The 25,275-nt window shown below is 40.6% G+C and overlaps 1 protein-coding gene across 3 annotated transcripts in view; it reads right to left on the bottom strand.

Annotated features, from left to right (window-relative positions):
* cadm2b (cell adhesion molecule 2b) overlaps positions 1-25,275 on the bottom strand; it is a 148,889-nt gene that overhangs the window by 5,217 nt on the left and 118,397 nt on the right. For 2 of the 3 annotated variants that reach the window (XM_030744537.1, XM_030744539.1), the window contains exons 3-8: positions 21,898-22,047; positions 10,419-10,604; positions 9,650-9,787; positions 3,242-3,400; positions 2,878-2,968; positions 2,554-2,732 (exon numbers count right to left, since the gene is read on the bottom strand). In XM_030744537.1, the coding sequence (XP_030600397.1) occupies positions 2,554-2,732; positions 2,878-2,968; positions 3,242-3,400; positions 9,650-9,787; positions 10,419-10,604; positions 21,898-22,047 (903 nt within the window). The remainder of the gene's footprint in view (positions 1-2,553; positions 2,733-2,877; positions 2,969-3,241; positions 3,401-9,649; positions 9,788-10,418; positions 10,605-21,897; positions 22,048-25,275) is intronic. The other variant, XM_030744538.1, reaches the window with a different exon arrangement.

The following is a 25,275-nucleotide window of genomic DNA, read 5'->3' as shown; positions in this document are numbered from 1 at the left end:
CGGTGCGGGTTCATTCATGAGTTTCACTTTAGCCAAATACAGGCAAAATAATAAAAACAACGCACTGATACTGAAATACAGGAGCTGCACGATGAATCAAGCTCTGAATCAGTCGATTCTTTCAGCAGCGTCTGAAAAGGATGAGTCACGCATGAAGGACTCGAAGGACTTTTACATCTGTTAAATTTTCAAGCGAGTGATGATTGGCCGGTAAATAGAGCACGCGCAGGGAATGTGAAGCTTACAGCGTGTTGAGGTGAAGATGTACAATCAATCACAATGAGATGCGAGGCGTGAGTGGGGCTTCACAGATGCAGGCAGAATTTTCTCAGTTGCATTTAATTAAACTAGTATCTGTTACTATCTCTTTAACATCTTTATTTAATGCAGAATGTAAATGCAGTCAGTGATACATTGCTTCAGACCGATGACATTTATGGCTTCTCATCTCGCTCGTCATTAGCAAATTAGGTATAGAGGCTGAGATGATCCAAAGAGACCTGGTAAGTATCCAGCCAGACACAATGTAGCCTTGAAAAATGACTGTCATCATCAGTGGAAATGAGCCCGTCTCACACATTGTTTTTTTTTTACCTGCTCAACCTTTGCATTTAGCTTAAGACGGATTTTCTGATTTCCTCAGCCAACTAGAAACCTCCTTGGTGTATATGATTCTAACATCCCAGGCTTTTTAATAATTTTTAATTTGAAATGAATTTAAAAATCTTATGTGGGGAAGGAAAAGTTAGTTGAACACATGGTGTCTAGATAAGACAGGATGATACAGTGATCCACACTAGCCGGGCACGGCTGCACACCCCTGTTCAATGAACATGCTGAAAGGGTAGAACAAGATAAGAAAAGCTGAAAAGACCAATGTGTCATCCTCTTTTCTTTTTTTTTCATATTTCCCAATGAAGAGCTTTCTTTCGCCCCCGAAGCCTCTGCTTTTAAAAATCACACAGAAAGGCTGCCGTACATCCACGAACTGCCTGGGAGTTGAATAAGTCTGTGCTGCGATAAGTCGCTCACAAACAAACTACAGTCTCGCGCGGCACTGTTTAGCCGGCACAAGTGGAAACAAATAAATCCATGTTGAATTTAATGTTCTCCTCTTGTTTCTGTATTATTATTATTTTCATTTTCAGCTTTGTTTGATAAATGTTAGGAACACGTGCTGCAGAGGCCTTAATGAACCATTTTCTGGACCATGTCGTCTTTATTCTCTCAACCCCTTCGCTGTCTCGGGATTAACTTATCTCTCCTCCAGGCTGTACTTGGGAGCTAAATTCTGCATCCTTAACACTTTTTTCTCCCCCCTGTTTCCTCACAGGAAGAGTCCAGAAGCTAAACCCATGCCGTGATAAGTAAGTAGTGAGGTAAACTGTGTTATCCTGCATAGCGCCAAGGCGATTCTCCAGTACACGGGGTGGAAAACGACATGACTGCCTATCTCTGTGCTGAACAATAAGTCTTATTCTTATAAATAAAATGTAGACTTAACTTATCCTTATTATGCCACATTTGTGTCAAATAATACCTTGTTTAGCTGTTGGAAGTCACCCTCCTTTCTCTTTTATTGCTAATCGGCAGAAATACAAAACCATCATATATCAAGTTTTATTTTATTATATAATAATATTGGTGCTTATAGATATTTTACCCCATTTACTGCAAAGCAAATGCATCACATTAGAGCTACCTGTCTCAGAAACTAAGAGCTGATGCGCAGGTAGACGCAGGTGTGTTCTTTAACTGTGCTGGACGCCATCGTGTTTCACACATTTGAATTTCTTCCTGCCATCATTTTCTTTTAAATGAAATATAGAAAAATCGCAGCTAACTTTCTGCAGTCATTTCATTTATGATTGCAGACTTAACGGCCACGTTAGAATGAAGTGAAACGGTTTCACTTCAGTAAATTGAAATGAAGGGAAACCAACGGCTGCCTCGAATGTTAAAGAATGAAAATCTAAAACTGTACCCTCAAATATTTGTCAGCCATAATATTAAGGACATTTGTTGCAGTAATATTTATGTGTTTGAACTATTAAAACCAATTTAATCTAGATGGCAGTGAAACATGTTTACTGATTTATGCTTACCTAAACAGCCGTTCATTTAAGAGGTGTGTGGGTGTGCAGACCCTGACAGCTGAAATCCATAAATTAATGATTAATGACTGTTAAATGACTGAAGTGAAACTCCTTGCCATAGAAAGTTTTTGCACTAAAATAGTCATTAACGGCAGATCATCTGACATTGCGTTTCTCTGAGACGATGAGTTTATTGATCTTCTTCTATCAAATATTAATTCATATTTAAAGCAGGTTGTATTCCTTTATTATTATTATGCTTTTTGATTTAGAGATCTCTTTATAGTCATAGTACCAATTTTATCTGCTCGCTTTCTTGAGCCGGCTTCGCATCTTTGTGATGAACACTTTGAGTCTTTGAGTTTGAGCACAGCTGGCTGTGAAGCTTTGAATGTGGGCAACAACAAAAAAAACGTGTATCAACTACAACAAGGACAGCACTTACTGAAGTACCCACCATATACAAACAGTATGTATTCAGCACTGCTGGTCCCCAGGTGGTTGCTGGCCTCGCAGCGGTATGTGCCATTGTCTGTTTTGTTTAGCGTAGTGATGGTAAGCTCCCTTCCCTCCACAATCATGCGCTCAATGTCTGGCAGCTCGCCTCCATCTTTAGACCACAACACTGGCTCGGGTCTGGGAAAGAAATAAGAGAAAAATGTATTTAACTACAACTAGGAATAAACTGTACAGTACACAAGATCAGTCATCTCAGGGTGCAAAGGAGTTTGTGCTATTTGTGCTGCTACTGAATTAAAGTTGTAAATAAATTCCAGCTTACATCGGGTTGCCTATGGAAACACACTCCAGTTTGAAGTATTGACCTTCCTGTGGGATAATGAGTGAATGTGTGATCTCCAGATGGGGAGCATCTGCAAAGAGGAGACAAAAAAAATACCCAACACTAAGGCAGCGTCATATTCTAGTGGCTCAAAGCGCAACAGTAGTTAGCTCAGTGCCCACTGGGCGACTCTTAGCTATAGCCCATATCCCTGTTGTGCTCAGGTACTAATCCCTTACCTGCAAACTAATCCTTCACTAATCCAGAACAAATGCAAGACTAAACCTGTAATCTCAATCCATGTATTCCTTTTCAGTGCTAATCTCACACCTAATACAGTTTTACAGAGTCTGACCCCACTCACAGTGGACCTCCAGGACCTCGGTTGTCATGTAGGGTTTGGACAACGACACGTGCTCCACGCTGCAGGTGTAGGCAACGCCGTCATCCCGCTTGTCCACCTGGAACTGAAGGCTGCTCCTTACTGTGAAAGACTTTCCTGTAGCATTCACCTCCTTGGTGCCTGCAGGGAATCAGAATATGAACCAGGGTGAAATGAACTTGTGAATTATTTATAATTTGGGGGGGGGTTCTGCTGTAAGCCTTTGAGCAAGACTTTTACACGAAAATTATTTTGGAAAAAGAAGCGGAGAAAAACAAAAAAAATCAGCTTGTAAATCTGAAAAACTGTGAGAAAAAAAAAGTGAAATTTATTTCAAGATGTTGCTCTTCTGACACAGACAGCTGCAGTGTTGTTGTTGTTGTTTTTCTCTGCATCTCCTTTGAGGGAACGAATCCTTAGCCTTTGAAAGTCAAGTCAAAGTAGAGTGAATAGTGAAGGGAGAGCGATATGAGAGTTGACTCGGTTGGTTGGGTGTGTTTGCTCCTCTAGGACCATCTCTCAGACATCCCAGCCAGCACAAACAGGCACACTCCCCCCTCAGCATGTATGTGATAGATTTCCATAGTTTTAGTGACACTTCCTCTTTTTTCCTGTCCTCTCTTTTTTTTGTCTTAGCTTCATCCCCAAACATTCGGCTTTCACTCTGCTTCAGATCTCGGTTTGTGTTTGTTTTTTCCCTGTGATGTTGTCTTCATTAAGACATGCCTCTTAACTTGTAACTGAAAGCTTTTCATTGCCGTTTGCTGCCGCTCTCTTGTCAGCACTTAGTGTGGCACCGACGCTTTTTTTGTCTGGAATCAGCTGCACAAGGCTATCGGATCTAAACAAGACATTAGCTGACAATGGCCTCAGAAGGACTTTTCTTTGGCGATGCTACCGCTCTCACCCCACCCTCCTTACATCCTCCTCACATTACAAACTTCCAACCATCTCCCCCTGGACTGTCTGCCATCCACTGCAAACCAGAGTCAATCAATATATATGTGTGTGCTCGCTCCACTCCTTCAGAAACACACACCTACACACTGATATCGGTCTATTAAATACTAAAAGCCCCTTTCAGTGAAACCCAGATTACCCGCAGCATCATCATTTCGGGTTAATCTATTCTGCTTGTGCCACACAGCTCCATTTTTCATGAAATGGTTTGACAAAATCCTAATGTGCTGCAGAGCATCCTGCAAATGTTAAAGAGTCAAACTTCAAAACTAAAAATGCAAAGAACAGAGCAACAGAGTGCATCATAAATGTCAAGATTTTGAAAAAATAAAAATGCAAGCATCACATAAGACTTGAGCAAACAGTAAAGTCAGAGGCCTTACATTTGAGAGTCAGACGCCTTGGATTTTGCCCCGGAGTACAGGAGGGGGGGGAAAGGAAGTGCCTCTGTGGCATTAAACGCAAATCTCTCCAGCTTTTTCTCTCATTCGTCAAGTCGCCCGCAGCATCGGGTTTGCAACAGAGGAACTGTCAGTCTCTTTCAAGGCGGCTGCTAGTATTGCCAGAGAGCACGCAAAGGTAGCTTTCGTAAGAATGGGAATGTGCCCAAGTGTGCTCGCTTTGAACCAGAACCCCAAGAGGCCAGTAAAGCTGCATTCAGGCAACTGGAGGCGCTCCTGTGAGCACCACCTCAATGTCTGTTTTAACAAGAAAGTGTGTCAGCGACAGGATTCTTGCTTTTTTTCCCCCTCTCGCTCTCTCTGGCCCTTGCTTGAATTTCTGAGGTATATCTCAGGAAATGTAAAGGCTGACAAACCTTGAACTTGAACTGTTTTTTTTCTTTCATTCTGCGACCTCTTTTCTTTATTCATTTGCTAATGAAATCCCTTAAAGTACTAACTCATATTCACATAAATTTTTTCCTTTTTTTTTTTCCTCACTTGGCAGCTCTCGGAGTCATTAATTTTTCATTGGAACTTTAATTTTATTCATTCATTCTCCAAAATACTTCTTCCATTTCAGCCTTTGCATTTTCCATTCTCCAAGCAGCAATAAAGGGGTCAGAGATGACCGGGCATTCCCGCCTCTCCGGCAACACCCTCCAGCTCCTCCTGGGGGAGCTAGCGACTCTCAGGCTAGCCGGGAGTTATAATCCCTCCAGCAGGTCCCACACTGACCTTGGGGCCTCCACCCAACTGGCTATTTCCCGATCCAAGTACTTTCTTGGAGCCTTGTTGTAGCAGAAGGGCTTGTGTGGTCGACTGATCCTCAGTGGTATTTTGTTGGGATCTAAATGCACAAACAGGCCCAGGGCAAAGATGTAGACTAACACAAAATAGAGGACATCTTTAAATAAAAGGAAAATTAAAACTTTTAACTGTGACCTTCTTCCAGAGCCAAGCGTTTGCTACCTCATTTGTCCACAACTTGCTAGAGCTTAGCCTAGCAGCAGATGACTCCTAGCAATGGAAACACGGAGGAGCCATTTGGACCCACCCACCACGACTAACACGTGGTTTTAGTTACTGAAAACAATGTGTATGAATTGACACTATAGAGTTTGATATTCACTGATTGATTGCAATGTAATTTCACCTCACAGCATAAAGGTTTCTGGTTTCTGGAGACTGCACGTTCTCCCTGTTCCTGTGTTGGTTCTCCCGTGGCGCTCCGGCTTCCTCCCACAATCCAAAGACAGGCACGTTAGGTCAGCTGGTGATTCGGACTGCAGGTGTGAATGTTTGCGTCAGTGATGGTCCTGTCGTGGTGTAGTCTGTCTATTGCTCCATGTCAACTGAGATAGGTTTGGGTCTGCACTGGATTATCTTAAGAAAATGGATGGAGAGGCAGATGGATGGTGCACTGCAGCCGGCTGGCAGCCTGTGTAATTTCTGAGTGACTGGGACAGTGATGGTGCTGTGCTGTATTTTGGTCCCAGCACATAACTGGGCAAAGCAGCTAAGGAACAATGTTTTTAAATGAGATTTAGATTTAATCTAATATTATTACAAGTGACTAAAAGTGTAAAAGCAGAAGCTCTCTTTATATGGGACAGATATCTTTTCACGTTGTGGTGGGTAAAGAGAGTAGTCCGGCCTAATGTTGGACTTTTGGAAAAGCACGGTCTAAAAATAACTCCAAACACTTATTCTCCAGATTTTTTTTTTTGCCATCCTGATGCTTATCTTACTTTCAAAATCTGTCCTTAGGTATTAATGCAACCGAAACGCAACAGGTGACAAGAACAAATCAGGCGATTCAGGCTAATTATTTTTTGTGCCTCAAAATCGAAATATACAACAACTGAATAATTTACTGATGATTACTCATGCAAAAGAAAGAAAATTAGAAGCTTGTGAAAATATGTTATTTATATGAAATATTCAGTAAATTTCAAAGATATGGGTTTTTAAAAGTTTCTAAAATGATCTAATGTTTTATTTTTATGGTACACTGCACTTTCAGGACTTTCGGGCTGCTTATTGAACAAGTCCAAGAGCAGCCCGAGACCTGGCTTTCCTCTTTTTGACACCTACCGTATTGGATGTTTTGTTCGGTTGTTTTAGTCCTTAGGTATTGAAACACCGGCCATATTTGGCAAATGTTCAAGTGTGTCAAGCAACACGCCACTCACAACCTTGATAGCCACAGGTAGTAATAAACTGGTAACTGTTTCCTTCTCGCTGCTCATGTGAGGTAATTATGAGAGGAAAGGGGACTAAATTAATGAATAAATGAATAAAGATGAAACTGATACAATATATGTAAATGTCACTGTGTACTCCTGGGCTCTCAGTTTTTGAGTGGTAACATAATAACACAAACATAGAGTTTCTGTGCTTTTCTCCAGTAACTGCTGTGGTGGACCCTAATCAGCAAATCCATTTTCATTTAAAAAAAAAAAGGCATGCAGTGCAAATATGAAGCTGTCAGGCCTCCATATTCTGCACTGAACATATCTTAATACGCTGATCGGAGAAAATCCCCGTCTTTAGTATTCACGTTCCACAGCTGAAAGTTGCCACAAAGTTAATATGTCTTCATATGAAGAAATGTAAATGAATACGAATGAGTGCTTGTTTTTACACCAGGAAGAAAGCACTCATTAAAAACGGAGAACACAAATGTACTCTAGGAATTTTAATAATACTATACTTTAAATTTGATATCTTACCCAATACCAAATAGAAAATTTCAATTTTCCTCGTGCCACTCTGAGAAAAGATCACCTTATGTATGCAGAAAGAGTCACAGTGGGTGGATTATTTTTTTTTGCTCAATAGATTACAATTTGAAGCCTGGCTGTCATTCAGCGACACAAGTAATTTGTATGACTCTATACTCTGTAAACAAATTAGTTGACACTAGATGACGGCTGCATTTTGAGGTTTGTAATGCTGTGTGCTTCTAATATAAATTGTTGAAAAACAAATCATCAGAGCATGAAATAAATATGACATGTTTTTGCTATTACACCTTCTGTCGTCTTAGAGCTTTATAGATCGGTCCCCCGGTGGGGATAGATTTGACTGACAGCAGACACTGGCGGCAATGATCTTCCACAGAAGAACCAATGGCAAAACACGCCGCTCCCACAACATCCTCGCTGAAGAGCGCTTTAAAGCCACACCTACAAAAAGACTTGGATCCGGGGCACTGATTGACATTCCCCGTCTTTGACACTTTGACATGGAAATGAAGTTTTTAAGTCGAGCCCTCCAGTCTCTGCTATGTTCTTTTTCTTTCTTTGACTCGGAGATGCAACGCTCCTGATGTGTTTGCCCAAGTGACTTAATAAAATCCACTGTATAAGTGTAGTAAAACTAATAAAAGCACATTCTTATACAAGATCCCAGTTTGAGGCAGACCGGGGGCGCCTGATCTTTTCTTAAAGATGTGTAATTTATACGTATTTAAATGCCATTTTCTATATATCAAATGTAAATATTAGGAGTTTTTCATTTTATTTGTCCTTTATGCTTGAAATGCTATTTAATTTTTATTATTACTACAAAAGCTATTATCTTTATATTTGCATGCGTCACTCTTTGAACTCTGTTCGATTACATTTTTATATTCGGCTTATGTGCACAGCTCCATATGTCCCAAGACTATATGCTTTGGAGCTTTAAGGATTTAAGTGCAATTTAAAACATAAAGCACAAAAATATCATCTCATCTCTCAGCGCATCTTGAAACAGACAGCAAGTCTGGTTGTGATGCTGTGTGCTGGCTCTCCACTGGCCTTTCAGGAATCTACGTGCATGTCATTCCAACAAGAAAACTTCATATCCCAGCCCCGCTCCCATCAATCATCGTGCCATGTTGGCCAGACACAGACAGAACCACCAAGAAAAAGCTCTCTGGTGCAAATCTTCAATAAAGAGCAACTGTCACACTGAGCCTCCACAGCAGGCTCCATTACATTAAAGAGCTCCAAACAGCATATCTCTGCCATCAAATTGAGGAAAAACATTCCACTCCTATTTCTTAATGTTTTTGTCTTTCCTGTGCTTTTTAAAATCAGAAGCAGGAAGGTGATAAAAGCTCTACAACACAAAGTGCAGAGCTTCAGACAGCCTGGAAAGAGATGCACAAAAAAAGTGAAAGCTTGTAAGATTGTGTGAAACCACCAAAAACCTCTGCTGGTTTATTGTAATAACTGCACAGCACGGTGTACCATCTGCTGATGCATTGTTTCTGTGAGGTTTTTGGGATTAAATTAGTTACCTTGTGTCTTTCTTGACTAGTTTCACTCATTTAACAACGCCAATAAATCAGCAGAAGACAGCTGAAACGCAACAGCTGACAAGAACAAATTAGGCGATTCAGGCTAATTATTTTTTGTGCCTTAAAATCAAAATATACAACAACTGAATAATTTACTGATGATTACTCATGCAAAAGAAAGAAAATTAGAAGCTTGTGAAAATATGTTATTTATATGAAATATTCCGTAAATTTCAAAGATATGGGTTTTTAAAAGTTTCTAAATTGATCTAATGTTTTATTTTTATGGTACACTGCACTTTCAGGACTTTCGGGCTGCTTATTGAACAAGTCCAAGAGCAGCCCGAGACCTGGCTTTCCTCTTTTTGACACCTATCGCATTGGATGTTTTTGTCTTTTATTAATCAACTGGCTGAATGCATCATTAATTTTGTTCCGCTAGCAACGAATACTGAATGCAGTGAAGAATTTTTTTTCATGTACAGGTAACATAATTAGAATCAATAGGAGTTAGGCAGTGAACAGCTTCCAAGTACAACAGCATTGCTGACAGGGCACCATGCGGCTCGTGGCACTGTTGCAGTCCATCCAGGGGAAAAATGCATGAATATCAGCACAGAGACAGTATGGACACCTACTGACAGATACAAGTGGAAACAAAGAATACAACACCCTCTTAAATCCACTCCACACACTTACCTTGGACCTCCTTGTCATTTCGGAACCATCGGATGGTAGCAGCTGGTTTGCTGCCTGATGTGGCGCAGGTGAGAGTGACCATGTCCCCCTCCATTGCTGGCTTGGTAAATCCTGTGATCTCTGGTCGTCCGGGCGCTCCTGCAGCACAAAGAAACCTAAATCTAAACAGGATGTCGTGTGCACGTGGACTAATATCCCAGTGGGAGTTCCAGGCTGATTTCGTCTAACAATAAAAAAACGATTTACTTTCAGACACCCGTTCCTTCGTCTTTTTTCAATGACAAGATATATTTTAACATTTACTGTATATAAGTTTTTTTTAAGGCAGGCTGAAAAGAAATGCTAAACAGACGTGGAGGATTATCACCGCAAGAAAACAACAAGCAGCACATAGAGAAAGAGGGAGAGAGAGACAGCGAAGGAGAGCCAAAATGAAACGCAAAGTGTAAACAATAAACAAATTAATTCAGTAAGTTGTGGCATTTTGCTGGAGTTTGTCTTTTATTGTCCTTGCTTCCTTATTCTCCATCCTTTATTTTTTATTTATTATTCAGCACTCCTGTCTTACGCCGGTGTGGAAAGATTCTCACTGAGTTCTCTGTGATTGTTCTGTCTGGCACAAACAAACAAACAAACAAACAAACAAATCTAATATATAAAGACTAATAGCTTAACTTGTAATCTAGCAGACAATGGTGTAGAAACTAAATTCAACATTTGCAGACATTCATTCTGTCAGAACGTGAAGAAGTACCCACGAGTAATTCACCTATGGGGGTTGCACCAAAATGCACATGCTCACCCAGAACAGTGAGAAAGGCCTTGGTGGTCTTGACAGGCATCGTGAAGAGCGAGCAGGTGTACTGTCCCTCGTCCGACAGGCTGACGTCGTTGATTCGGATGGTGAGTTCCTGCGACGAGGCTCGGACCAGTTCGATTCTGTGATCCCTCAGAGCTGCGCGAGAAAGGAGGAGACGAGGAATCACAGAGGGCAGAGGGAAAAGACGTTAACTAACGAGCAAATGCACGCTGAGTTCAGCAAACGTGTAGAGGTGCTGTGAAATCCGGATGACCTTTCCCAGAACAAGGCGGAATACACTGAGCTTTCAGTTATTTCTAATAGTTGTCAAATGCTGCAAACGCATACTGTGGCCAGCGGTTTGAAACATTTTCTTTTTTATTTGCATTCCAGGCTGACGAGCTTATTCGCAGTCAGTGAGAATACAGCAGACATCCACAGGACGCGCAGAAGCTCAACGACACAAACGAATGCAGGCAGAGATTAAAATGTTTTTGGGATAATCATTTAGACTTTTAGCAGCTGCCTCTGCTTGACACATGCAACAGTTATGGTGCAAAAGACTGAAAATTTTTAATACTAACAAGCAACACTGCAGACTATAGAACTATTATCTAGTACTTTTACACTGGTATGATATCAAGATGCTTGTATTGTGTTACATTTTTGTGTGTCTTCTATGTGTTTTAATTATTTAACTGCTTGCCACACGCCTTCATTTGCTCATGCGGGTGAAATTACACCCTCACAAACCTATAAAACCACATATCTAAGTTAAAAAAGGTCATCTTGTTCATGTCGTCTTCTATACAATTTCAAATTCAAAATCACCTGCTCCTACAAGCGACCAACCACAGAGGGCAGGAAGGAAAGTGCCCTTCATTGAATAAATTGCACATTCATAATCCTCAGTCCCCCCCGAGGCTTGGCCAGCTCTCTCCCTGGACCCCTTTTTTCATTTGAAGTAATTTGAACTCTATTGAATTGTACTGCACGGTGAAAACCTGGCAAAATGCAGCAGGAATAGCTGCTGATTAGGATTTAATCATTGTGACCAATGTAATGTGCTGTCCTATCAGATAAAGAGGAAATCTATACAGAAATCATTAATCACCAGCACTGTTTCCATTTGATTTTTAGCGATAAACATACACAGCATACATGTGATACAACAATTAAATTAGATTGGGCGAAGTGGTTATTAGGTTTACGCAGGCACAGTTCATTATCAACAATGCCGTTCTTCAGCTTCAATTACACCATATAATTTGATGATCATTATCACACACACATGCTTTAAAAAAAAAAAAGATTGATGCCCCTAAGAAGTTTCTTATTGGAGACTCTTTGTGATCCAAGAATAAAGACTGGTGTAAATAAAAACAATCTTCAAGCAATGATTAAAATTTAATAACAAGCTGTGCCATCAGCTAGCAAGCTTATTATGTGCTACAGGGCTTAATACAAACATTTGATAGTCTTACTGTAGCAAACAGCATCCTGAAACAAAGCTGCCTGATGTTCTTTGTAGTTAAGCATCCTCACTACAGAGCTTGAAAATGCCCAGAGGCTCTGGCAGAAAACAGCAAACCCTTTGGTGGAGGGATACGTTGGAGAGGTGATGGGGGTCTAAGCAAACACTGTACAGGAACTTGAAAGATATGGCAGTACGGGCTGGGAGGATCAAAGCTTTCGACAAGATGACATACAGTACCAGGCTTCCCTTGGCCCGCATCCCTCTGTCTGTGCAATGCACGGAGGAAAGTCGGGGAGAAACAGGCCAACTTTTCTGCTTAACCCCCCCCCCCCCCCCCCCCCCCCGTTCCTTAAGGTGGTGATGAACGGTCTGTTGCTGTTATGTGAAAGGACACCAGTTGGAAAAATCGGGTGTCCTTTAGTTAAAATGATGTTTAGCACACAATCTAACAATACTGAATAATGTGTAGTTTACCACAGCATTCGTGATCAGTTTGTCTCTTCAGGTGATGAGAAGAATTAAAAACACAGAATCTCGCGGCGGTTAGTTAGCTTTCTTCCGATTGGCACCATTAGCACCCTCCATAGTGGCTTATTTACACATATTTTCAACAAATGCGGGGACAGTCATGTGGATTACACTCCAAGGGTGCCTTTCTTTAAATTTCTTTGGTAAAAACTAATTTCCATTGGACTCTGTTGGTAATTAAGCTCAAGACTGCTGTTTGTGGAAATGATGTCGTTTGAAAAGCCTCTTAACAAAGCCTGCTCCTCAAACGATGTGGGCTATCAGTTTAAATACCACACAGTGACCGAGTACAGTACAGACCAGTGATAATTTCAAATGACATTTAAAGGACCAAGTTGGGTACGGCTCGTTTTCTGTATCTTCTGCACAACATCGCATTACCATTCAGAATTGAAATACATCTAAATGTCAGTAGCTGCAATGCTTATTCTGATAGGCTGAACCCACATAAATACTGACAAACAACTTATAGTTAAATAAAAGATCGTGGTGACTGATGCATTTTTGTTAAGACATTCACGGTGCTACACAACACATGGGTCAATGACACATTGACGGAATGAGATGTACAAAGGTTTGAATAACCCAAAGACAAGGGTTATCTATTACTCAAACTGCATATGGCCAGGAAACCATACTACTACAATCCAATCCAGGCTGGTGGCCTAGAATGTGGGCAGATCTGTCACAATCAGACCCAAATGCCAACGGCTGACAAAGCTTTTTTCCAGGTGCTTTAGGAAATCAATGTGATGAAAAGGTTCATTTCCCCCAAACCCTAGATAGCTCTTGTGCTGTTCATTCTGCTAAGGCACAAACATAAATCTGCACCCTGACCTTGTGTATGCTCCAGCCTTGCAGGATGGCAGCTTAATAGCATGGCAGCAGTACATCTTCTGCGATGGAGGCCTTACCAAGGCTGTCTCAAATCAGTAAAACTGACACCCAAGTTCTCCCTCGGGGCGAGGAATACTGTTGCTTTGGCCCCTTGAAAGCAAAGTAATGTTTGCCTTGTTTCACTGACAGTCCTTTGCACTGCGAGGTCACATAGCGAGGTCTCTGGACACAACTGAAGTTAGGTATACTCTATGAAGTATCTTCTGAATGTAATATGTACAAAAGCTGGTCTTCACATGTGAAACTATAACATTATGCCCAGTTTTGAACCGTCTGCTTAGTAACTGCATTAATTCAGACCTTAAAAGTAAAAGCTGAGTAACTGGAAATGCAATTATCACGTGGCATTCACGTTTGCCCAACACTGAGGGGTGTTAAAAATGTTTTTAACTCAAAACAATTAAGCATCCACTGACGGTCCTGATACGAAATGAGATTTCACATGTATCCATTAGTCTTGGAAGCTGACGGCTCTTGGGTTCAGCCAAAATATGTTACATGTGTAGCGTGTCCCCATTTGGCCTTTTTTTGAATGGCCTGTAAGCACTTTGAGCTATTCCTGAAATGTGAAAGCACCAGCTCTCCTTAAGCGAGAACACAGGATCCTGGCAACTAACCCCCACCCGCTCTCCAGCCAGGGGCTCCACTCTTTGCAATTAGAGTGTGTTTGCTGCTGGCTGTGCACGCTCAGTGACTGTGTGGGCGATTCTGGATGTGTTCCAGGTCTATAGTGGTGCAGGCAGGGGGCTCTTTCCCACCACACATGTGGCTGCAATTAAGAAAAGGAAAGAGCCTTGTTCCAAAGGGCCATTGTCACTGCCCGCGCTTTCAAAGATCCCACAGAGCAGATGCTACTCAAATTGGACTAATTTCCGGCACTTGAGGGAGCTAAGCAAAGAGGGAGGAATTCTTCCAGCAGCTATGTTGCGTACCTTCTTCAAGCAGTGAATAATGAGACTGAATATATTTTAGTCCATTTCTCAACCCACTGGCATTAACTTGATTGTACACTGTGGGATTTCTTCTGGCTTTGTGGCCAGTTTCTTTAGATGAAATCTTAACCCAAACAAGTACATGTACAAGTAAGATTATATAACTGTGGTAACTTGCAATGCAGTTTTTTTCCATTAATGCGTTAGCAGAGACATACATATAACAATTATTATTATTTAGGCAATGCAAAAAAAGAACCTAACATTTTTTTTTTCAGTTGGGCCTTAAACTTCTAAAGGCCTTTTTCATACAGCACATTCCTCATTATACTAACTATTTAATATAAATTACACACGAGAGGCCTCACAGTGTAGCGGCTTTACACGTTTACCTAACAAATGAAAAGCTGCAGGTTTGAGACTAGGAGGAAACACAAACCCCTTTGGGTGTAAAAATCTACCTGCTGTGGTGGCCCATTGTGAAAAGCTACTTTCAGGGAGTAGCTGAAAGTAGCTTTTATACATTAGAGTACAGTGTGGCACAGAGCATAGTTCAGTCCACAGAAGAGCAGCTCTGCACAGAAGTGATCCTAGCAGAGTGTCGAGTGCCCTAATGGTAGATTCGCATTTCAATGAAGCTGGAGGTAAAGAGTACACTTAAAAGCCCATTAGCCCCCAAAGAAAGACATTAGTGACCACGAGGCACGTTCTGCATGTTTGTTGCCAGTTACACTTGTAACAGCGAATGCCTTGTCACCTGTAAAAAAAATTTTTCCCACGACGTTGAAAATGAGGAAAAAACATTACGTGAAATATCCATTTGCTACATTTTAGTCTTTCACACCTTACCGTCCTTTCTTATAATTAAAGTAACTGAAAGAACAGCACAGAACTATAGTAATAATAATTGTAGTAGTAATGGGAAGAAGAATATGTGGTTCAACTGAAATTTTAGAGGTAACTGTCATTCATTTGCTGATAACAGACATGCCATCAAATGTATGTTTTCTAATACGGAGGTTTAAATGGGCTTTCATTGGTGCTCACTCCAGTAATTGCATCCTTGGTAATTATCCTTCATTCTCTCAAGCTAATGAATGTTTTAATGCTCACATTAGAGCATTCATTTAGCACATAACAGCATTTTGATTACTACAAGCCAATTAAGATCAATTTTGCTTTGTGACCTTTATGATCCAGACTGAATGCCCCAATTAAATGTCATGAATGAAGAACCATGAACTTCTGAGAGATGGAACTGAAATGGGGAAAAGTCTTTACCAACCTGCTGTGGCATGTATATGCCGTATACTGCTCTACGTTGCTGCACGCGCTGTAGATCAAATTAGCAATTTGCTATCTGCCTTTGACATGCAACCTGCTGCAGCTTTCCGTTAATTGCATTATTCATATTTACCATATCTGACAAAATATTCTGTTTCCATTCTGCACGCCTCACAGATGTCATTACCATTCTTTACAGCCTCGCTGCTTACATTTATCCTTTTCTCACATAAGTGAAGTCAATCATAATGAAGACAGTAAAGGACAGCTCTGTTCTCATTTGTCCTGCTCAGCAATAGTAATTTTTAACTCCGGTAGCATATGAAAGGAATAATTCTACAAAAGGCATATGGTCTAAATCATTTTTTTTTTCTTTTCACTGTGTCATCACACCACAGAGCTGCTCACTTTCAGTAACCACTAATCAAGCCTAATAAATGAAGGATGCATTGGCCTGGATATTAAGCCGATCCATCTCCCCTGTCTCAGGTCTGTGGTTTGTCTGAATGCTGGTCTTTGCCTTAGTCTTGTCTGAAGCCTGTGAGGTGGCAACAATCAACCAAGACTCAGAAGCTCATAATGGCTGAGGAGAAGCATGCCAAAGAGCCAGCTGGCATGATATAAGAAGAGGACTGTGTTCAGCTTTAGACAAATATGCAGAGAAAGTCCAACACATATGGATTGGATGTGGAAATCTAGCAAGGTTAACAATCTTGAGGTTTAACTGAGCCTCTTATGGGACAGGATGCGATATCGTTGGCACTCTCACCAATAATACATATGGTTTTAGTCATGACCAATCCTGCTATTTTATTCCTACCTGCAGCCTAGCCCTTCTTTGATCTCTTATCCTTTTTATCCTCCTCGCAGGTTTGTCACAACATTGCTCTGTAGGCAAATTCTAGGTCCCAACTTGCATGACGCACTGCTGGAATTGTGCTTTATTTAAAGAATCTCAGCGGGTTTATAATCTAATTTTACACTGTTGTGATCCTGCTTTTGCTGCATGTTGTTATTAAATCAGCCAAAGGTCAACCGGAGTATTCTTGTGATTAAGTACAGAACTCACCATGAAATCACTGTCATTAGCTGATTGTCAAAATGCTTTTTTTATTGCCTGCATTTATGTGGTCGAGCAAAGCAAATCTGAAAGTTATATGAGATGTTACAACAAAGGAAATGTGCACAAAGTTGTGTTTGTGCTTTGTAAGCCACTGTTGGTTTCTTTCAAACCCATTTTAGTCAAAAATAAACTACCTTGGCCTCTATGAGTCATAGAAATACAGCAAGTCTCTTTATTCTGATCACCAGGCCAGAGAGACTCTGCATAATCAAAGCTGTAAATTAATACCGTCAAGAAGAAACACTGACGTCATTGAATCTATTCTAAAAATTCTCAGCTAAAAAAAAAAAAAATCAATACTCCATGCCAGCTGATACTAAAATTTACTATAGGATTAGATTTGCAGCAGTATCAATACCAGCAGGACCATCTTCACCTCCTCCCATTCACATAAATGCCACATAGCTCCTCCACCCCTCACTCGCAGCAGAACAGTAGCTGACACACAGAATAACTCTTTATGAGGGATTCGAAGCTCCCCTTTCAACAACATCAAAGTATTAAACAGTTTCCATAAATGTTAACCTGGCCAGCGCCAGTGATGGCATAGTTACTGTGAAAAAGTAATCTGATTACTGATTACTCCTTTAAAAAGTAACTTAGTTACTGTACTGATCACTTTATTTTAGAAGTAACTAAGTTAAATTGCAAGTTACTTTATTAGTTACATTCAACAGCTGCCAGTGTTGTGCCAAAAAGTGACTGTTCATATTTAAAAGGCTGTAAATGACTTGTTGACAGAAATCTGGCCAAGAAGACTGGAGAAATCACAACAAATATAACATCACAGATCTATAAAGATCTTTCAAGTGGCCAAAAAGCTCTGGATTGATTATAATGTAGGTACAATAACACAGACTCCTAAAGATTCTTGAAAAACAGGTTATTTATTCATTTTATATATAAGCCCTTCATAAATTATGCTGACTGCACTATATTTACCAATATAAGCAAAGACATTATACATAAAAGCACATCGAAACATCGGAATCACTTTTTGGCACAACACTGACAGCCATGAAACAAGAGCGAGTCAGCCGTGTTTAAGGGCAGCATTTCCTCTACTACATACTGTCCGCCCAACTTCTTCAGCTCTCCCCCCACTTACTGGTTTGTACCAAAGTCCAGCTTGTTTGGGTGCTGGGGGGGGGGCCTCCTGCATTAGCCGCAGCTCTGCTTTGCACCACCTGGTGGGACTCGAAACTCAAAATACTGCCTGTACTTCAGCTAGAAAACGCGCGTCTCTCTCCTCCCTCCATTGTTTACGTTTGCGTCGCTGTGCTGTTATTGTCCTCATGCTGAAAACGGGACTTAATTGTCGCATCTGTCAGACGTCACTCCCCGAGACAAGAAGAAAGCAAAGATATATATTTGTTAAAAAAAAAAAAAAGATATATCTTTGTACGGAGGAAAATGACAAAAATAGTAACGCACAGTGACTTGGATAAGTAACTTTAATCTGATTACTGGACTGCAAATATCAACGCGTTAGACTACTCGTTACCGAAAAATGTAGTCAGATTAGAGTAATGTGTTACTAAGTAAGGCGTTACTGACATCACTGGGCAGCGCACACGTTAACGTTAGCTGTTTGACTGTTAGCAGTTATTTGATAGCCACGTTAGCCCTCTGTTAAGGTGGCGTCTATGGCTAATAATAAAACAATAATGTTAATGCTGGAGCGAATCAGTCCTGCCCTGAAGCTGAGAAAAGTCTGCTAGCAACAGGAGAGTTTACCAGCTGTTTGATCAGCAATATAAACACGGTGCACGTGACCAGAAGCACAGCACTGCCTCAGACAAGCTAAAAATAATATCGACTTTGTTGTGCTGCTCTAAGAGAATATTAAAATAGTTGTTATATATATATATATGTGTGTGTATTACACTAGCTGGTCATAGCTGTTACTCTTTATATTTTTCTAAACTTTCATTTTTTTTTCTCATGGTGTCAAAAATGGTACTGGTGTCAAGTTTGATATCCTAGTATCATGACAGCCCTGATCTGATCTCAGCCCAGTTCTACTAAAAATGGAGCACAGCGATGCTAGTTTGATATTTGAATTACGATCAGCTGCATTATAATACCAACTACACCTTGGTCATGTTTGCTTGTCATTTAATACTAGATGGAGCCTGATCCCAGAACAGGTGAACAATTACAAATGATTTATCTGAATCTCAAATAAACATAAATACATCTTTACCATCGAAGTGGCTGATCAGAAAGCTCTGCTTTTGGAAGATATTTTTTTTTCATTTAAGTATTTTTCTTGGCCCTCGCTGACATAACTGAAATGAATAACGTTAATCCAAAAGACTTTGCACACACTACATACAGTTCTGCTAAACTAGAATAGATTTATGATATTCAGTGTTTTCTGAAAGACACAGAAATCCCTTTGTCCTTGGCTGTAATGCAGTTTTTTTTTAAATCTCATTTGTCAGACCTGAATTAAAATGGAACAAATTATAGCTAGGGCAAAGATCAGATTTTGTCTTACTTTCCCCAGCAGCTGTAAAACTCAGTTGACTATGGAATGTTTTTTTTTTTAGTTGTTTCACTTTCCTCCGCTATAACTTCTCAAAGGAATTTAAAAGGTCATTTTAATACTCCTTTTCCTCTCGCACAATTTTAGATCAAACTCCAAACACATCCAGACACATGCCCTTATCTTTAATACCAAGCTTGAGGGAATGACCAAGAGTAGATTTCAAAAAATGCCTCACAGCATCATTACTTCTATGTGTTATGCATCCAGAATCACACATAAAAGCGGTGAAAGCTGAATCTCCTTTGGATTACATATGCACAATGACAACCCCCCCCCCCCCATCCACTCTGTGAAGAGAGAATAAAGGAAACTTGCATGAGCTTCAAACGCTTACATATGGCCATGCTGTCATGGATTCCCGAGAGGATTATGGTATGCAGAGGTGGACAACAGACAGAGACAACAGGCACAAAGGAAAGGAGATATTTATCAGAACAGCAGGTAAAACAAAACGAAAGAAATCTAAACACTAGAAACAAGAAAATCTACAACAATCTAAATTACTCTGTGACAGCAGTCTATAAGCAGCTGTTCATCAGAGTGAGAGAACAGCTTGCCTCAAGCTCAACCAGTCTGCAGCTAGTTGTTGGACTGAAAGGTAGCATAAGGTTGAATTTAACATTTTTCACTGGCTCTACAACAAGGCACTACAAATGGGAGAAGAAGGACAGTTGCAGCCCTCTGCCAAGCAATTAACTGGTGATTTGGCACAGCAGAGATTTCTTCCCAGGTGTCCCACCCTGTTCGTCGCATGAAGCCCGTGTCGTTCCACGCCTCCAGCTCGTCCTGATGGCCTCGCAGGCGTCGTATTTGTTGTGCCAATAAGGCTTTTCATTTGGCTGTAGGAGATGAAGAGGAAGTGTTCCCACACTTAGCCCTGGCAACCTCTGCTGAATGGACTACATTCATTTTGTCATCCTTATTGCTCAGGAAAAGGATTCTGTCATCCAATATAAATGGTTACCCAAGAAGGGCAAAATGGCTCACACGTATTGTGCTCCCCAAGCTCTCCTTACGTGCTTACAGCAGCAGCGTTCCAGATTTAAAAGTGGATACAGATTATTGCTTTGTATTCACAGGAGATAAGAAATATGAACATATTATACTGTAGCTAACTGGCTTCATTTATGCCAAATGAAAAAAAAGATAGCATGTAATCTATCATGTGTCACATCTCTTTAAAATAAATAAGAAGTGAACACTTTGGAGTTACTGCAGATGTATACAATGTCTACTAAAAAAATTACTTTGCGATTGAAATAAAAATCCAACGTGAAAAATTAATGTAAATATATTAATGTCAATTCAAAACGAGCAGCAAGGAAACGTTAAATACTTAATTATGTGTAAAAACAAAGTCCAAATTGTTTATTAATATGAAAAGAAAAGAAAACTATCATTGTTGTCATGGCAATATAACATCACCTTTGAAACATTTGTGACAGAAAGACTAAGTAACTGGCTGACCTTCATTTCATAACCATCGGGCCTAAACTGTAAGGTATTGTGAATTTCTACATTTTATAGAAATGAGCTGCCACCATTATTATTAGCCAGCTGTACTTAACGATTAACAATGCAGCCAATCACACTGTGCAATCTAGAGAAGGGGGAAATCATCTACACTGTGTGGTAAAAAATATCCAAGTGACACAATCAAAAACATTTGTGATCCATCCAAACTGATTTTTTTTAACACCTTTAAACATCTATCACACACCAGAAAAATCACCACGAGGAGATTCGATCCTTTGGGCATATTTACACCATCCACATGAGAGTATCTGTTTAAGATTCCCTTAACTTTCATTTAATTGTATTTGGAAGTAATTTTATCCAATGAAACACCTTAGACCTCATTACTAAATCCAATCACTTGTGAGGCAGAAAGTATTTCTTCAATCCAGACTGTGACTCTCAGTCTGCTGCTTCACTCCGGCATCGCGCTCTCTTATCAATTGTTATTCAAAGGGAAAGTTCATCTTCAATCACTGAACCAATGATATTGTATTAGCAGCTACACCATAAATGAAATGGGTAATATGCTGTGAGAAACACTGAAAGATGAACACCCCAGCCCCTCCATACCAGTCCAATGTTATACTCCCTTTCACCCCAATTCCAATTTATCAACTCTAGACTTTTTGTCACCTTTAAATTGGATTTGGCTGGTGAGAGCACATTATAATTCATTCTGGCTGAGGCCGTGTTTCACAAGGTTGCAACAGCGTACTTCCTTTCCAGAGTGACACACAAACAGCTATACAAATGTAGGGCAACTAAAATACTAATTAAGCCCAATCATCTTACAATCCACAGGCATTACTGTGCTGTAAACAACACTGTCAGTGCTGTGTGATTACAAAACCATAATTCAAAAGCAGCCTGTTTCTGCTTAGTTTGTGCCTTGGGACATCAATGGAGACACATATTCATTAATAGTCTCCTTCAACATTACGGGTAATGTATTTATTCCTCATCATTGTTCTTCTTGTGTTCAGTCAAACAGTGTGCTCACAGGCAGGGACAATTTTGAATGCCCCAAATTTGAAAAATTAATGACTCAGACTCTTGTAATATAATCTGCCTAAGACATCTTTATCATGTCTCATTATCTAATCATTACAGCCATTATCCCCGGGAATGTTACTTACCTTTTTTGTCCCCAAAGAAGAGAGTTTGTTGTGCAGGGTTTGACCACTGGAGGGAAGTGTTATCATTGTAATCCACACGACAGGTCATGTTGGCTGTGCCCCCCTCCACCACCGTCACATTCTGAGTTATGGGGAACTGACCCTGGCTACCTGTGGGATTATAAAACGGAGTTTGAGGTCATGGCTGTGACATGAATAGATTGCTGTATTGGGCTACTTTTTACTGTCCTTTCTCAGAATCACATTAATGTAGCATTCAGGCCTGACACCTTGCAAAGTTAATGTTCTGTCATATTGCCCAGTTACATTAATGTCTTCATTACATCACAGGAAACCAAAGATATCTTAATGGGAGCACAGCTGTCATGGTCCCCAGCCTTTGACAGCTGTAGAAGACAGTGATTTTTTATAGTGGAAACAATGGTAGGTTTTAATCTCCCAGGGTGCCTTCCTTGCTTCCTTATTGCTGGGCTCTAATTGGTAGCATGGCCTAATTAGAGGTAGTCATGTTCTGCTGGAGAGTGTATAGCTGCAGCTGGGTGGTAAATTGACACATAATCCGAGACACCGTGGGCCTTCGATCCGAGTGACTGCCGTGCCCCGAAAGCGCCGCTCGTCACAGTGTGCAGAAGACATCCAAATGAGACCTAATCACCCAGCCTTGCTGGATTTTACCTTCTTATTCTGCATTTGTACTTGTCGTCTCAGCGTAGTCCCCTAATTACATTGCAGACGCATTTCTATCCCGCCTGTGTTTTATTGAACTCTGCCAAGCTTCAGAAGCAGATGTCTAAAACAATACTCCTTTGTAGGGAATTGTTATAAGACAAAGTGCAGGCTAATATGAGCCTGAACAGACCGGACCCTTAAAGGATAAATTGTGTTAAAGCATTAAAGCTTTCAGGTTCATGCTTGAAGCTAATGCGCTGCCTTTTCCTGGATGCATTTCACTGTCTAAAAGCTAATCTTTGCACATTTTTTCTCTTGATTTTACACGTCTGCTTTGGTTTCCATTAGTACAGTAATGTGCCTGAATTTGAAGGTGACATTGTCTCTCCCAGGTACAGTTCACCGCAGGGACATTTCAACTACGGGAGCAGCTGTCTGCCTCATTAGTCCAGCTCACACATGGGAGCAGAGGAGGCTGGGACAGCCAAAGGTCCGTGGACCTTCCTTGACCTCGATTGTCCTGATGGAGACCATTGTCAGCGAGAGGTGAAGGTGAGGCTGACTATAAATAATAATGGAAAAATTATTCCAAATTACACACATTACATATACATCATATACATCAGCCACAGCACTAAAACCACTGACTGGTGAGGTGACCGACTGTGTTGTTGCAATGCAGCATCGTGCTGGAAAAACCTTAAGTCCTGGCATTCACGCAAATATTAATTTGACACATTCCACATAAAATTTGTTGCAGTAATGGCACAGCAGCCTCCCCCAGCAGGACAAGTACTGTATGTTCCACTACACTGTGAAAACTGCTCAGGAGTGGCTTGATGAACATAACAACAAGCTCAAGACTGACCCAGCATCTGAATCCTCCAGATAAGAAATATGCTGGAACAAGCCACGTCCACAGAGGATCCACCGTCTAACTGACAGGATCTAAAGTTTCTGCTGCCAGCGTCCCAGTGTTGGATACCACATGATACCCCCATAGTTCATCCCCACATGGGTCTGACAACAAGAAAGGGACCTATGTGGCTTTACGCTGATTACTTACCCAGCATAATTTCATCATGCCATCATCACAATAATTCAGATGCAGCTGGGTAGGAGACATGGAGGAAGATACATTGTGTTTGGGGTACCATGTGGAGGTGTTGTTGTCAGTTTCTGCATAGCTTTTTTTTTCATATCATCTCTTCACTATCTTTTCTGCATGTCTCCAGAGTATACTGTTCACTATTCACAGAGAATGGTATAAAAATAGGTAAAACCCAAACAGTAATGAATATCACTGTCAATCCCTCAGGGTTTAGCCTAGTTTGAGTCAAAAAATACTGAAATTTCTTTTAATTATGCCTGCAAAGCCAATAAAAAGTATTTTCACACTTCCAGAGGTATGGCTATGCTGTGAATATTGTTTTCAGTGCTGTTTTCAAGGTTGAGGTGCACTGGAGTTAACTGATCTTCACCTAATAAATTCATGAAATTCCACTTTCTTGACATTCTGCAGGAGTCTAGAGTGAGAAAATGCTGTCCTTTCTGAGGGAACATAATCCCCAGTGCCAGCTACAGAGTGTATTTAATTTCTTCTTCTTCTTTTGAGATTGTGAGTGGAGGGCGGCCAGCTTTAATTCCACAGAACAGTTGCAAACAATATTCTAGAAAGTCAATGAAGGATACTACACTGTGCTGTGCAACCCTGTACAACTAACCTTTAAAGAAGCACGCTTCAGCAACATACTGCAGGTGCTCAGATGTGTGCACCACAACATGTATCCAATTATAAAGGTAAAGTAACACTCTACATGCAACATGCAGAGGGTAATTAATCCCACTGTTTTAACTGCATTGCAGAGTTTTACTAAATGAATAAAACAAAACATAAACATGTGTAAAACAATGCAAAATGTGATGTGCATTTTGTGCACGTAACGTAATAAAGTTTGGTGACCTTGTAACCCCAGCTTCAACTTGAGCAGATGTCTAATGTGGGTGTGCAGGGTCTTTCCTAAATGATGACCGCACCGTTAAAAATTCTTAAGCGGACAGACGGAAACATTTGTTCAGGTATCTGAGAAAAAAGCTGGAAAAAAGTTAAATACAGGCTACTTTGACGTGAATCTCAATAGTATCAGATAATTTTTTGTAAACACCTCTGCAAGCACAAAGGGTTTATTTGTTTTTCTGCGATGAAAATGAGAAGCAGAGTGATATAAATATTTAAGCCCTTTAAAAAATGTAACTTCAGAGCAGTTAGTTATTTGGGAAAATGATTATCTGAAGTGGGAAGTGAAATCAAGCCTGCGAGTTATTATTAAATAGAAGAAGCTTTCATAAGAAGGTACTGGTTTATTGGAGTCAGATTTAAAACAAACGTTTAGTGGAATAGATCCATCCATCCATCCATCTGTCCATCCATCCATCCATCCGTCCATCCTTCCATCCGTCCGTCCATCCATCCATCCTTCCATCCATCCGTCCATCCCTCCGTCCGTCCGTCCATCCATCCGTCCATCCGTCCATCATCCATCCATCCATCCGATCATCCGTCCATCCGTCCATTCATCCATCCGTCCATCCATCCATCCATCATCCATCCATCCATCCATCCATCCATCCATCCATCCATCCATCCATCTGTCACCAAATGGAAAAAAAACATTGAAAACTTTGAAGCATGTACGTGTAGTTTGTGTT

Source organism: Archocentrus centrarchus, chromosome 13 (assembly GCF_007364275.1).
Source record: "Archocentrus centrarchus isolate MPI-CPG fArcCen1 chromosome 13, fArcCen1, whole genome shotgun sequence".
Classification (NCBI taxonomy): domain Eukaryota; kingdom Metazoa; phylum Chordata; class Actinopteri; order Cichliformes; family Cichlidae; genus Archocentrus; species Archocentrus centrarchus.
Note: the sequence above shows the minus strand (reverse complement) of the source record. Positions and strands in the feature narration are given on the sequence as shown.